The 16579-nt window shown below is 43.3% G+C and overlaps 1 protein-coding gene across 1 annotated transcript in view; it reads left to right on the top strand.

Moving 5' to 3' along the window:
* Positions 1–589: 589 nt before the first annotated feature.
* The window catches only part of SLC6A1 (solute carrier family 6 member 1), a 153819-nt gene continuing 137829 nt past the window's right edge, over positions 590–16579 (top strand). The window contains exon 1 of the mRNA XM_040406929.1: positions 590–827. Coding sequence (XP_040262863.1) covers positions 590–827 — 238 coding nt within the window. The remainder of the gene's footprint in view (positions 828–16579) is intronic.

The following is a 16579-nucleotide window of genomic DNA, read 5'->3' as shown; positions in this document are numbered from 1 at the left end:
ACAGTATAAAATCATAATTTCTGGATATTTAAAGATAATGCTTTTCAAATTATTATTTTTTATTAACATATGCACTACTGGCTATTTACTGCATAAATATTGTATAGGGCCACAATGATCAAAGAAATACACTGTGGTATGCCTGGTACAGAATCAGGGGAGGTGGTCAGTGACACTAGAGGTATTCTTGTGTTATGCCCCATTTTATTAGACTCTGCACTAGGCACATCAAAGTGCTTCAATTCTGCATGTAGTGTTTCTTTAAGAAAATTTATAGTAAATGATGTGCAGCGTCTTCTTTGCTTGGTATATTGTTTGAATAGAAATAGTATAAAGTAGTGTTTTGATCTTTACACAAAATAATAATCTTCCATGGTTATAATATCTTTATTTAAAATTTTTCTTCCGTTTCAGCTCAATTTCTAATCCAATAGCTGGGTGTGGATCTGCAACCAAAAAACTGGATTTTTATAAACTCACATTTGTAACCCTAGTGAAGTAAAAGGGAGCCGCGAAGCTGCTGTCCACGTGGACTGGTGCTGAAATCTCTCGTCTGGGAACCAGGCACTGCCATTCCAAGCCACGAGACATGGCTACAAATGGAACTAAGGCCGCAGATGGACAAATTTCTACTGAGGTCAGCGAAGCACCCATCACAAATGATAAGCCCAAGACCTTGGTTGTTAAGGTGCAGAAGAAGAGAACAGAAGATCCTGAGAGAGATACATGGAAAGGAAGATTTGATTTCCTTATGTCCTGTGTGGGTTATGCCATTGGCTTAGGAAATGTATGGAGATTTCCATATCTGTGTGGAAAGAACGGAGGAGGTAAGATGCTCTTAAATCTATTTTTTCATTTCATAGCATTTTTTTTTAACTGAGGGGGGAAAAATTTAATAAATGTTCCATTCCGCCAATTTTCCTAATTTTAGGGGAAAGGAATTCCTTCTCAACTCCAATCAGGCAATCTGAATAACTACCTGGATCATCAACCCATCTCTAGTAACTATAACCAATAATATTACACTCCAGAAATACATCCAGGTCCTCTTTTAGTGAATACAGCATCACCACCTCCTCAGGCAGAGAGTTCCATAGTCTTACTGCTCTTACAGTAAAGAATCCTTCTATGTTTTACTGAAAAGGAAAATGTGTAGTTCTCTGCAAATGTTCAGCAACATCTTTAGTCCTCAAAACTCCATCGAGAGCAATGCGTTAAATATTAGACTGGTTGATGCAGCTGCAGTCTACACTCAGGAGGAAAATCCAATCAAAGATATTTGACCACAATTGGTTGGGGATGTACTTATTGCATAGCTTGTACTTATGATTGGTCGAGGATGTACAGTATATTTATTTTGCACAATAAGTAGAGATGAGCAAATCGAATCAGACGAAGTGGAATTCAATTCGAATTTAAGGAAAAATTAGTTTCGTAACGAATGCGAATTTCCTCATGCTTCGTGGTAACGAATCGCAATTTTTCCTAAAATGGCAGCTACAATAGCGGCTACAAGTGTGAGGACATGGGGCAGGGAACTCTGTAAAGGCGGGCTGACCCATAATGCCATGCATACAGCCAATCAGCAGCCAGCCAGCCCTGTGATGTCACAGCCCTATAAATATGGTGGCCATCTTAGAGTCAGACATTTTCCAGCGTTCAGAGAGCAGGGACAGACGTGAGAAGGCGCTAGGGACAGCAATTGGAAAAACCTCTTTGTGAAAAAAAAAACTGAAAAAACGATTTATAAGTGCAGGGAAAGGATAGGGAGGAATCATTTCACAGCATTTTAGTGCATAGAGAGATGTCAGAAAGCGCTAGTGACAGTGCCAGAAAAGCGATTTACAAGTGCAGGGAAAGGATAGGGAGGAATCATTTTACAGAATCTTAGTGCAGGGAGAGACGTCTGAAGTCGTTTGGGACAGTGCTAGAAAAACCTAATTGTGAAAAAAAAGCAAGTGCATTATACAGCTCTGGCATTCTAGCAGTTTGTTCTTGTTATTGGAGTGCAAGTGCTATGTTGAAAAGCCTTAGGTGGCTTATATCTGTGGAAAAAGAAAAATATATACGCATTTCACTTTTGCAGTTATTTGTATAGAAAGAGTTTAGTGGCCTATTTCAGTACAAAAAGGAAAAATATATACGCATTTCACTTCTGCAGTAATATGTGGTGAAAGCGTTCTGTGTCCTATTTCAGTACAAAAAGGAAAAAAATATACGCACTTCACTGTTGCATTTATTTGTGAAACAGTTTAGTGGCCTATTTCAGTACAAAAGGAAAAATATATATGCATTTCACTTCTGCAGTTATCGTATTTTTCGCCCTATAAGACGCACCGGCCCATAGGACACACCTAGGTTTTTGGGGAGGAAAATAAGAAAAAAAATATTTTTAACCAAAAGGTGTGCTGTATGTTTGGTGGGTTTGGAACTAATGGTGGTCTGTGGATGGCATTATTACTGGGGATCTGTGGATGACGGACACTGTTATGGGGGGATCTGTGGATGACGGACACTGTTATGGGGGGATTTGTGGATGACTGACACTGTTATGGGGGGATTTGTGGATGACTGACACTGTTATGGGGGGATCTGTGGATGACGGACACTGTTATGGGGGGATCTGTGGATGACGGACACTGTTATGGGGGGATCTGTGGATGATGGACACTGTTATGGGGGGATCTGTGGCTTGCACTGTTACAGGGGGATCTGTGGCTGGCACTGTTACAGGGGGGATCTGTGGATGGCACTGTTACAGGGGGGATCTGTGGGTGGCACTGTTACAGGGAGGATCTGTGGGTGGCACTATTACAGAGGGGATCTGTGGGTGGCACTGTTACAGGGGGGATCTGTGGATGGCACTGTTACAGGGGGGATCTGTGGGTGGCACTGTTACAGGGAGGATCTGTGGGTGGCACTATTACAGAGGGGATCTGTGGGTGGCACTGTTACAGGGGGGGATCTGTGGGTGGCACTGTTATATATGTGCCATCCACAGACCCCCAACCCATAACTGTGCCATCCACAGATGTCCTCCATAAAAATGTCATCCCCCCCCGCCGCTCCAGTATACAAATATAAGATGTCTTATTCAATTAATAGTTATTAAACATGCCCCCTCACTTCTAATAGTACCTTACATCCTAACCGCTTCAGTACAATGCAGGCAGGCAGGCCGGGCGGCCGGCGCGTCACTCACTGACGTCACTTGCTTGCGCCGCCTGCTTCATTCATAAAGTAGACGGCGCAGGCACGTGACATCAGGGAGTTACGCTGCCACCCGCCCCGGCCTGCCTGACGGCATTCTACGGAAGCGGTTAGGATGTAAGGTACTATTAGAAGTGAGGGGGCATGTTTAATAACTATTAATTGAATAAGACATCTTATATTAGTATCCCGGATTGGCGGGGTGGGGCTATACTACACTGACTGCACTGCCCCCCGCTATTGCCGGCCCCCAGCTCCTCCTCCCAGTCCCTCCCTGAGTCCCCGCTTGCTCGTACATTGCAACTTGCGATGTAAAACTGCCAGCATTCGCCCCATAAGACGCAGGGGCATTTTTCTCCCATTTTGGGGGGAGAAAAAGTGCGTCTTATGGGGCAAAAAATACAGTATATGTGGTGAAAGCGGTGTCCTATTTCAGTAGAAAAAAGAAAATAATATACGCACTTCACTGTTGCATTTATTTGTGAAAGCGTTTAGTGGCCTATTTCAGTACAGAAAGAAAAAATATATATGCACTTTACTGAAGCATTTATTTTTACTAAAAGCGTTTACTGGCCAATTTCAGTACAAAAAAATATATATATTTTCAGTTTACTTCTGCAGTTACATGTGTTGAAAGCGTTTACTGCCCTATTTTAGTATAGAAAGAAAAATATATACGCTCTTCACTGGTGCATTTATTTCTGCTAAAAGCATTTACTGGCCTATTTCAGTACAAAAATCAAAATATATTCTCAATTCACTTCTGCAGTTACATGTGTTGAAAGCGTTTACTGTCCTATTTCAGTACAGAAAGAAAAATATATATGCACTTTACAGGTGCACTTATTTGTGGCATAAGCGTTTAGTGGCCTATTTCAGTACAGAAAGAAAAATATATACGCACTTCACTGGTGCATTTATTTCTGCTAAAAGCATTTACTGGCTTATTTCAGTACAAAAAAACATATATTCTCAGTTCACTTCTGAAGTTACAGTATATGTGTTTAAAGCATTTAGTGCCCTATTTCAGTACAGAAAGAAAAACATATACGCACTTCACTGGTGCATTTATTTCTGCTAAAAGCGTTTATTGGCCTATTTTAGTACAAAAAGACAAATATATTCTCAGTTCACTTCTGCAGTTATATGTGTTGAAAGCATTTACTGTCCTATTTCAGTACAGAAAGAAAAACATATATGCACTTCACTAGTGCACATATTTGTGGCAAAAAGCGTTTAGTGGCCTATTTCAGTACTGAAAGAAAAATATATTAGTTCACTTCTGCAGTTATTTGTGTTGAAAGTGTTTAAGGCCTATTTCAGCACAGAAAGAAAAACACTGGTGCACTTAATTGTGGCAAAAGCGTTTAGTGGCCTATTTCATTATACAGGGTGGGCCATTTATATTACAGCGAGTGCCGGTCTTCTTTGCTCTTGGTTTGCTCAGGCCCTTTAAAGATACCACGTTATTTGTCAGTTTCCAGGACTACGGGCTGAAAAACATCATTCCACTGCTTCATGTCATTGAACAGATGCTGGTAACAATGGCTGGTAGGCGGGCTGGAGACGTGGTGCCTAGATCTCATGGCCACATGAGCCCTGTGGGGGCGGAACTGGAAAAGGAGGAGCAGGGGGAGGAGGACATTGGAGCACAAGCAATGTGCAGCCAAATGGGTGGTTTTTCTACTCAGGTGACAGGAGAGGAGGAGCAGGAGCATCCAGAGGAGCAGAGGACCCAGACACACCGTGGCAGTATGCAGTAGAGATGATCCCTCCTAGGCATCATTTGTGCAAATGGCCCGATGCATGCTCACTTGCTTGTGTAGTGACTGTCGAATTGTCACGATTCAGCAAAAGGGATGACTTCTGACTCTCCACCTTGTTGGAACCTCACTACCGGTCCAGAATGGGGGCCTTTTTTACACCCACTGAGAGGGAGGACAAACTGAACTACTACAGAGACATCCTATGTAGTCAGTTAGCCGCTGTCTATCTGCGCCATCATCCATCTTCTCGCATGTCTGACCGGGGAGGCCCTTTGCCCTCATGTTACACTGCCATGGCTGCTGGGGAGGGATGGGGTGGCAGGAGCAGTACCAGCTCCATCAGCAGCAGCCTGAGTCTACAGTCACTGATAGCTTTCTTCACCTGCATAGTGACGAAACTACTCACCAGCAGCAGCAGCAGGTAAACCTGAAGCAGGACCTGAACCAGCAGGTGGTGGCATACTTGGACAGCACCCTGCCAACCCACATTGAAGATCCGCTGGACTACTGGGCAGCCAAACTGGATTTGTGGCAGCAACTAGCAGAGTTTGCCCTGGCAAAGCAGTTCTGCCCGGCCAGCAGTGTGGCATAAGAGCAGGTGTTTACTGCCGCGGGGGCCATAGTTACCCCAAGGAGAACTCGCCTGTCCAAAATGTGGAGAGACTGACCTTTGTGAATCAGGCGTGGATCAGCCAGGATTTCCAACCACCAATTCCTTATACATCAGACTAGATCATCCTTGGTGCCACACCAACACTTTAATAAAAGAGACCATTTTCTTCTGACTACCTGCCTCAGCTACTACTCTGATGCTGCAACCCGCCTGATTCCAAACATGTGATGCCAAGTGCTCCTTCTTTCACCCACCTTCATCAATGGGTACTGGTATTGCCACCCACTCCCCACTTTGTTACCGGGTCACTTTGTGGTCTCCTGATGCATCTACTGCTGCCATCTCCACACTATGTCACCTTGCCACTCTGTGGGCTCCTGATGCTGCTGCTGCTACTGCCATCTCCATGCTATGTCACCTTGCCACTCCTTGGTATCCTCCTGCTGCTGCCATATCCATACTATGTCACCTTGCCACTCTGTGGTATCCTTCTGCTGCTGCTGCTGCCATATCCATACTATGTCACCTTGCCACTCTGTGTTATCCTGATGCTGATGGTGCTGCTACTGCCATCTCCACATAATATCACCTTGCCACTCTGTGGTATCCTCCTGATGCTGCTGCTGTCGACACCTCTAGACTTTGTCATTGGGCCACTCTGCGGTCTCCTCATGCTGTTGCCAACTCCAGACTTTGTCATTGTGCCACTCTGTGGCCTCTTTATGATCCTTCTACTGTTGCCGCCACCTCCACTCTCTGTCATTGAGCAACACTGTCATCTTGCCACTCTGTGGTATCCTCCTGCTGCTGCTGCCATATCCACACTATGTCACCTTGCCACTATGTGGTATCCTTCTGCTGCTGCTTCCTTATCCACACTATGTCACCTAGCCACTCTATGGTATCATGATGCTGCTGCCATCTCCACACTATGTCACCTTACCACTCTGTGGGATCCTGATGCTGCTGCTGCTACTGCCATCTCCATACTATGTCACCTTGCCACTCTGTAGTATCCTAATGCTTCTGCTGCTTCTGCCATCGCCACACTTTCTCACCTTGCCACTCTGTGGTATCCGCCTGCTGCCGCCATCTCCACGCTATGTCACCTTGCCACTCTGTGGTATCCTCCTTATGCTGCTGCCATATCCACACTATCCTGATGCTGCTGCTGCTACTGCCATTTCCACACTATGTCACCTTGCTACTCTGTGGTATCCTGATGCTGCTGCTGCTGCCATCTCCACATAATGTCACCTTGCCACTCTGTGGTCTCCTACAGCTGCTGCTACTGCCATCTCCACACTATGTCACCTTGCCACTCTGTGATATCCTGATGCTGCTGCTGCTGCTACTGCCATCTCCACATAATATCATCTTGCCACTCTGTGGTATCCTCCTGATCCTGCTACTGTCGCCACCTCTAGACTTTGTCATTGGGCCACTCTGCGGTCTCCTCATGCTGTTGCCAACTCCAGACTTTGTCATTGTGCCACTCTGTTGCCTCTTTATGATGCTGCAACTCTGTGGTCTCCTCATGCTGCTTCCACTTCATCAACATGTCATACAGTAGGTCCACTCTGTGGACTTCTCATGCTGTTCCCACCCTCCCCACTTCATGACTGGGCCACAATTTTGCCTGTCGGCCTGGCTGACATCATGATTTATTTGACCTTTCTTCTGATCTGTCAGAAGGAAGGAAAAATGAGACTTAAAATGGATCCTGTCTGTGTAACAGCTGTAAGCCCTGTATGGTCCAATCAGAATTGGCATATGATTTGGTAGCCAAAAGCAGGAGTGGGTACAAAACACAGAAGACATGCAAATATTCTATTCACATGTCATCTCTGTTTTACATCCACTCCTGTTTTTTTTGGGCATTAGCAATACTGATGGATTATTGAGCAAATGCTGACTGAGTGAAGGCGTATGCTCCACAGACAGGATCTGTTTTTTTGTGGGCTATTGTTCTGATGGATCAGAGGAAGGGCAAATTAAACAGTGACGTCAACACAAACTTACTGCTGACACCCTCTCCACTGTGTTCTGAGGGGGCTCTACTTGTATACACGTTTAATAGAACAGGTTCTGTAGACATCTATGTGGAATCAGCTGACAATGGTGTAAAAGGAGTGCACTTCTTCTTGACGCTAACATTGACCTGTAAGGGTGAGTTCATACTTGAGTTATTTGGTCAGTTTTGGCCTTGTGACTGCCCTAATAAGTGATGTGTGCAGTGATTCTAAGAGCAACGCCTGTCATCTGCATGTCATAAGGACTCACAGTATTATTTCACTACCAAAGCAGACTCCCTTTGTGTGCTACTACAAGGTACAGAAAATTTCCAGAAAAATTTGATTTGAGAATACGAATTTCCTTGTGCTTCGTGGTAACAAATTTTCCCTGAAATGGTGGTCAAAATTATAAAGGCTCTCTGCAGCCTGGAAATAGCTGTTTTTTAACAAAATTCTCTGCAAATATATTAGATCGAACCAAATTTTTCCCGAAAAAATTGGCGAACCGGCAAATCGAAGTTTTTTAAAATTTGCTTATCTCTAACAATAAGCTCTCAAACATAAACCTCTCGAAAATGGTTGTTGATAGCGACTCAGTCCCCAGGACACATAATTTGTAATTAAGTAAATTCAGCTTTATTATGATATTCTGCTATATGTATTTCTGAGGACATTATGATAATTTGGGATATACTGTAAGATTGGTTTTCACCCCGATGTAATTTGCATTGATATCCTCTTGAAGACTGTCCACCGGTGCATATTAGTGTGAGAACTAATTTATATTGATTTATATATGATATATCGCTATATATATATATATATATATATATATATATATATATATATATATATATATAGAGAGAGAGAGAGAGAGAGAGAGAGAGAGATAGGTATATATACATGCAAAAATCTGCTCAAAATTACTGTTACTGTGAACAGTTAAGCAAGTTGAAAATGAAATGATCTCCCAAAGGTATGAAGTTAAAGACAAAACATTTTTTCTTTTACATGTTTAAAATAACAAAAAAGTAAAAGTGTCCGTAGCAAAAGCTTAGGTACCTTGCATGGTTACTACCAGTGTTGAGCAAATCGAAGTTCATGAAGTGGACTTGATTCTGAATTTCCAGAAAAATTTGATTTGAGAATACGAATTTCCTTGTGCTTCGTGGTAACAAATTTTCCCTGAAATGGTGGTCAAAATTTAAAAAAGATGATGACGTCATTACTTGCGCAAGATTTTGTGCGTCGTCTTCAAACAAGATGGCCGCAGCAGCCTCTTCTCGATCAAATGGATGATGTAAATACAATGTAATTTTTTTTATTGCAAACACTAAAATGTTTTAATATGGATCTCAGATGCCACGATCATCGATGGAAGCGCATCTGAGGGGTTCAATGAAGGGGGCTCGCGCAATTGCCTTACCCAGTCATTGCACCGCTATTTGCAAAGAAATATGTTTTGCAGCAAAGTATTTAATCACGAAGCAATTTTTTGTAGCCGAATCAAATTTGATCAAAATAGATGGCACTGTTCACGAGTAGTGCAGATCGCAAATTTTACATGCAAATGGTTTTTCAGCTGAAAAACAAGGCAGATTCTGCTCATTTGCATGTCTTTCTCATATGCCAATGTTTATGCAAATTCGTTTTTACATGACAAAACTGTATAGAAAGGTTATTGAATATTATGTTAGGACAATCAGAAAACTTTTTGTCACCTTAATGATATTGATCTAGGTGCGCAGGTCCACCCAAGCCATCCAACAAATGCGAAGCAATTTTGAGACTTACTGGCTCTCAGTCAGATGAGAGCTGGTTTGGAATTTCTCATAGTGCACAAGGCTGCCATTGTAAGGTATGCTGACTGTTATCTGTCTCATGGACAGATTGTTGGCTTCCACATACCTGGATCTTGGCATATATCCTTTGTGTGGTTGTCTATTGTATGTCATAAGTAATAGGAGTCCAAGATGCATCCAGCCATCCTCTTAATGCTGTTTACAAACTATTTTTTGTGAACCAGACACCCTCTCTTCTTCAGAGCAGAGGGTGCCTAGTTTGATGCTCGGGTCTCCCATTCACTTTCATTGTATTAAATTGTACTCGAGCATCCGCAATATTCGGCCGAGCACTGCAATGTGCCGAGCATGCTCGCTCAACACTATAAATTAGATTTAAATACACTGGGATGTCCCCAAGCACTGACTCCATATATGGATATAGCTATATATGGAGTCAGAGCAGGGACTCCTAAGCCGCTGACGCACACTGAGGGATTCCATCACTGTACAGTGATCTTCTGCATAGAAATAGAGGCTAAATTAGATTTAAATACACTGAGTTGAGCATCCCGCGATGTGCCGAGCATAGCGATGCTCGAGCCGAACTGGTGTTCGGCCGAGCATGCTCGCTCAACACTAGTAAAGGCATGTTCGCAGTGATGCCAACCTTTGCAGGGCTTCTGGCTTACAGGTAATGTCTGAGCTGTATGAATTACACAGGCAATAGCACAAAAGAGCAACATCAAGATGGAGAACCTGTTGAAACAATAGGATTTGCGTCGGTGGTTCGAAGTCACTGTGCGTAGAGTAGATACTTCAGGTCGAATTTCTTCATCTGTATCTGAGTCTACAAATTCAAAAGTGTCGGATCCGATGTTGCAAGATGTTGAACGTTGCAGAAATACAGGACCCGTAAACCATGTTGTGTCCTTAAGGTGGCTCGGTGCGACGGATCTAGACGCGTGCTCCGCAGGATTATGCTGTGTGGGCACGTAGTGCCACTGTTAAGGACAAGTGGATCTCCTGATCCTTAGCACCCAATTGCAGACGTAGACGGAAAAACATCTGGTTTTGTTGCAGGTATATCCTAGGACCACCTTGCTGTCCATATAAAACTCGACTTCTTAATTTTCCAAGTTGATTCCTAATGTTATAAGTTCAGCCAACTCCACTGCTAGCACAGCAGCGCAGAGTTCCAGTCTGGGTGTCGTGTGTTTGGGGAGTAGCGCCAGTTTGGTCCGGCTCATAACAAATACTATATGGCATCTTTCTTTGACATCAATGGTCTTTAGGTATGCTACAGCAGCAATCGCAGAAGATATACAGTCTTTGAATCTTGACTTCAGTAGATGGCACGGGAGCATAGGGTCATGAAACGTTAAGGCTGGTCAAAGCTTCGAGAGACTTCTATCAATCTATCCACAGGTCCTTTTTCTCAGTGGGAAGCAGGTCATCCCAATCAGATGTCTCTGTGGTGAAGTCTCTTAACATCATTTTGCCTTGGATGGTAACAGGCGCTACAAATCCCAGAGGATCATATACAGTTGTGTTCAAAATAATAGCAGTCAGACATCACTAACCTGATCAATCACTGTTTTTGGTAGAAATGATATTTCTACATGGCAAATAATTTACTAGCAGGTGTAGTAGAGTAATAGAAATCCAACAGACCCAACCGTCATGCCATGCATGCTGCTGATTCTCTGTAATTCAATCACTTATTGAAAGGGGCATGTTCAAAATAATAGTACTGTGGAGTACAATTAGTGGAGTCATTCATTCTTTGAAAAACAGGTGGTAATTATTGCCCTTATTTAAGGAAGGAAGGCAGCAAATGGTGTACATGCTGGTTACAGTGCATTTCTCTCAGAAATTCTGGGGAAAATGGGTCGTTTAAGACATTGTTCAGAAGAACAGCGTACTTTGATTAAAAAAGTTGATTGGAGAGGGGAAAACATATAAAGAAAGCGAAAAACTACCATTCGAATGGATAGAAGAATAGCCAAAATGGCAAGGACTTAGCCAACAATCAGCTCCAGGAAGATCAAAGAACGTCTAAAGCTACCTGTGAGTACTGTTACAATTAGAAGACGCCTATGTGAAGCCAAGCTATCTGCAAAAAGCCCCCGCAAAGTCCCACTGTTAAAAAAAAAAACATGCGCTGAAGAGGTTACAATTTGCCAAAGAGGACATTGACTGGCCTAAACAGAAATAGCGCAACATTTTGTGCTGATGAAAGTAAGATTGTTCTTTTTGGGTCTAGTGGCCGGAGACAGTTTGTCGAATAGTGATGTACAAACATCTGCCAGGACGGTTCGCGAACGCGATCAAATGTTCGCGAACCGCAAGTTCGCGGCGGGTCCCATTCATTTTAATGATAGGCAAACCTGCAAAACCTTAAGCTCATATTTGCAGCCAATAAATAATTACTAGAAGTGCACAAATAGTCCCACAACATGGACAGTGACATACCAGATGTATTATTCGAATTTGCGAATCTCCATTCATTAATTTTTTTAATGCGAAATATTGCCAATATAATTTTCGCGTACACGCATGCGCAAATGCACTATACAGTACCCAAATGCACTATAAAGAAAGTATATTGGTATATAACACCCCACTTCAATCAGTTTTTTTGGGGGGGGACTGGTATATTATTACTAGAAATTATTTGTTCCAATAACGCTTGTCCCTTTATATACCTGCAGTATCGCAGCAGAACCGCACACAACTGCCGCACAATACAAATGCACTATAATATACTTTCTAACATAGAAAGTATATTATAACATTGTGCAAGGAAGGCAATCCATTAGAATATACATCAAGATAAAACGTAACCTTTAATAATGTTACTATGAGTGTCCATTCACACTTCCGGCAATGTGCAAAACACGGACACCGGCAATGTGCGTTCTGCAATTAGTGGACCGCACTATAATAGAAAATGCCTAATCTTGTCTGCAATTGCGGACAAGAATAGGACATGTTCTAATTTTTTGCGGAAACGGAAGCACGGATGCGGAAGTGGGGATCCGCAAATGCGGATGTGGACACCACATTCCAGCCCCATTGAAAATGAATGGGTCCGCACCCGTTCTGCAAAATTGCGGAACGGATGCGGACCCATTTTGCAGACGTGTGAATGGAAAAGATATCCCTCAAAATGAAAATAAATTAAATTATTAAAGTTAAGCAAAAAGCATAGATGTGGTAGGAAATAACAAGTGCTCGGCGGCACCAAATCAGAAACCATATGTCCTACCATAATCCGGGGGGTTCCAGTGCACATCCATGAATCCCGAAGGGAAAGCAAAAAACATCTATCCCTTGGCTAGATCAGTGTTTCCCAACTAGTGTGCCTCCAGCTGTTGCAAAACTACAACTCCCAGCATGCCCGCACAGCCAAAGGCTGTCCGGGCATGCTGGGAGTTGTAGTTTTGCAACAGCTGGAGGCACACTGGTTGGGAAACACTGGGCTAGATGATGATGTGGTATTGAAGGACAGGGTGGGCAAAGAACTGTCCCTGATATTGCCCTACAGGGGGGTGCTATTCTGGCCCTGATAGCCTAGCCACAGACCACCCGTCCTGATCAGAGCGCCCCCGTCCCGAACCTTACCCTATATAAAAATGGCCCTAGTAAGCCCCTAGCCCTAGATCTATGTGTTTTTGACTCATTATAAAAGTATATTATAAGTATATTGCACCCCTCTGTGTATCACACCTATCGATAGCACACCTATATCAGTCCTTAAAAATACTTTTGTGGCCTAATTAGCTAGCGTTTGGTGTCCCTAACAGCATGTCCGTGCTCCACACAGCAACCTCTCCCTACACTGGCAACACTGAATGTAAAATGGCGGCCAGATCAGGTTTATTTATAAGGTAGGGGGTACGTCCATGTGCTGAAACGTCTCAATTGGCTGTCCTGTACCACCTGATGGATGTGTCATGGGTCAAAGTTCATCACAATGTAAAAGAATATGGCGGGCGCGAATATCTCCATATGTTTGCATGTTCGGCGAATCACGAACACGCAAAGTTTGCCGCGAAACGACCGCCGGGTGAACCGCAAGGCCATCTCTATTGTTGAACCCTAAACACTGAATTCAAGCCACAGTACATTGTGAAGACAGTGAAGCATGGTGGCACAAGCATCATGATATGGGGATGTTTCTCATACTACAGTTTTGGGCCTATTTATCGCATACCAGGGATCATGGATCAGTTTGAATACATCAGAATACTTGAAGAGGTCATGCTGCCTAATGTTGTAGAGGAAATGCCCTTGAAATGGGTGTTCCAACAAGACAATGACCCCAAACACACCAGTAAACGTGCAACATCTTGGTTCCAGACCATCAAGATTGACGTGATGGAGTGGTCAGCCCAATCCCCTTTTTCTTAATCCAATAGAAAACTTGTGGGTGACATAAAAAATGCAGTTTCTGAGGCAAAACCAAGAAATAGAGAAGAACTGTGGAATGTAGTCCAATCATCCTGGGCTGTAATACCTGTTCACAGGTGGCAGAAGTTGGTTGACTCCATGCAAGACAGATGTACAGCAGTTCTCATAAACAGTGGTTATACAACTAAATATTAGTTAAGTCATTCAAAGGGAAGCAAAATCTTCAAACATTTTTCAGTTTATAATGTTTGAGTTTGTAAAGAAGAATACAATTTGATATATTTTTCTTCATGTTTTGATTTGGAATAGAATGTGTAGTGTTCCTAATGCATTTGTGTGTATGGAAATAGAAGCTATTAAAAGGATTTTGAGCTTTATTCGCGTTTTTAAACACACTGCTATTATTTTGAACACAACTGTAAGCTGTTTATGGTGGACAGAATTCCTCTGCGTGTGAAGGGCCTATCTTTCTTGCTGATTTGGAAGGTGAATGTGTCTGCCTTTAAATCCCAGAGCAAACTGAGCCTCCGTTGCATGGGAAGGGAGTCGGTGCTATGATCCAAGTCTTTTAGATCACTTGAATGGTCTGAGGTGAGAAGGCTTCCATTAACTCACGGCTGTTGGAGGCGATTTTGTGCAACCTCAAATTAGATAGCGCAAACATTTCTTGAGTCATTTTCAGGAGACTGATTGCGATCTCGTTCGTGCGTGTGGATTTCAAGCAGTCGTCCACATAGAAATCTTTTTCCACAAAGGATCTGACATCTGACCCATACTTTGCTTCACCCTCTCGGGCTGAATGTCTGAGACCATAGATAGCGACTGCAGGGGAAGGACTGTTTCCAAAGATGTGCACTCTCATTCTCTACTCTACACTGTCTTCATTGAGGTCGTTGTTGCGGTATCAGAAGAACCTCAAGTAGTTTCTATGTTCTTCCTTGACGAGGAAGCAGTGGAACATCTGTTGTATATCGGCCAAAAATGCTACGGAATCTCTGCAGAAGTGTAGAAGTACCTCCAGAAGTTTGTTGTTGAGGTCTGGACCAGACAGTAAGACATCATTTAGCGAGATGCCTTCGCACCTGGTGCTCGAGTCTAATACTACTCGTATCTGCCCTGGTTTTTTAGGATGATACACGCCAAATATGGGTAAGTACCAACACTCCTCAGAGTCTTGGAGCACAGGTGCCATTTCTGCATGGTTGTTCTGGAATATTCTTTCCATGAAACTAAAGAAATGTTCTTTCGTCTCTGGTAGAATTGAGCGGACACCTGGATGGACAACCGAACTTGACCCCGAACCCAAACCCCATTGAAGTCAATGGGGAACCGAACTTTTGAGCACTAAAAAAGTCATGGAAAGGGCTAGAGGGCTGCAAATGGCAGCAAAATGTGGTTAAGAGCATGGCAAGTGCTCTGCAAACAAATGTGGATATGGAAATGACTTAAAATAACATAAAATACGTAAAAATTTAAAATAATAATCTTGATCTTGGAAGACGAGGTCCATATGGAGTAGGGGGTTGAGGAGGCGGTGGATGTGGCGGTGTAGGTGGAAGCGGCGGTGGAGGAGGAGGAGGTAGCCTATACTGTTTTTTGTTTTATTTCTTATTTTATTTTTTCTTTGTTTAAATTAGGGTACACCCCAAAACATTGGGAAATATAACCTGTGATAACCCCCTCCAGCCATGCTAAACAAACGTTCAGACAATACACTGGCTGCAGGGCAGTCCAGCACCTCCGAGGCGTAAAGGGCAAGCTCAGGCCATATGCCCAATTTGGAGACCCAGAAATTGAAGGGAGCAGACCCATCAGTCAGTACGTGTAGGCGTGTGCACACATACTGCTCCACCATGTCGCACGTCCCCATGATGTTCACGACCCAATTGGATATCTGCTCTATCAACTTTCGATGTTCTTTTCTGTGCCTACCATGTTGCTCACGGTTAGCGGCAAATCAGGGTTCCACGCTGGAGAGGGAGCGTGAGAAAGGGATACCACATCCAAGGGAGGTCAATGTATGAAATTAAATGTGATCGAGCGGAAAGGTGGGACAAATTATTGAAGCCGAAGCTACCAAGTAAAGGAGGGGGCACGCGGCAATTACCCACTCCCGACTCGGGGAGGTAGTGACGATAAATAACAATACAGGACTCTTAAGATGCTCTGTTATTGGAATGAGTAATACAAAATTATGTCACTGGGGTATTCTGGATTTGAAAACATTAGACAGGAGAGGCCTGCTGCCGCTTTGTTGACTCTAGATAACTGATCGCACGTCCCAGTGACGTCCACGATCCATTTGGATATCTTCTCTATCAACTTTCGATGTTCTTTTCTGCGCCTACCATGTTGATCACAGTTAACGGCAAATCAGGGTTCCACGCCGGAGAGGGAGCGTGAGAAAGGGATACCACATCCAAGGGAGGTCAATGTATGAAATTAAATGTGATCGAGCGGAAATGTGGGACAAATTATTGAAGCCGAAGCTAAAAAGATACCACATCCAAGGGAGGTAAATGGCTCCATTGTGATTGAGCGGAAATGTGGGACAAGTTGTTAAAGTTGAAGCATCGAATGAAAGGAGGGGGTGCGCGTCAATTAAAGATGAATTTTTTAAATGTAATTCCCTGTCACCTACTGTATGCAGAGCAGGGGTTTTTCCATCATCGAAAATGGGTTCATGTCACCCACCAATTGAAAAGACGATTTTACAAATATTAGGTCCCTGTCACCTATGCAGAGCAGGGGTTTGTATACAGAAAAATTGGTGAAATG

Source organism: Bufo bufo, chromosome 9, assembly GCF_905171765.1.
Source record: "Bufo bufo chromosome 9, aBufBuf1.1, whole genome shotgun sequence".
In the NCBI taxonomy this organism is placed as follows: domain Eukaryota; kingdom Metazoa; phylum Chordata; class Amphibia; order Anura; family Bufonidae; genus Bufo; species Bufo bufo.
Note: the sequence above shows the minus strand (reverse complement) of the source record. Positions and strands in the feature narration are given on the sequence as shown.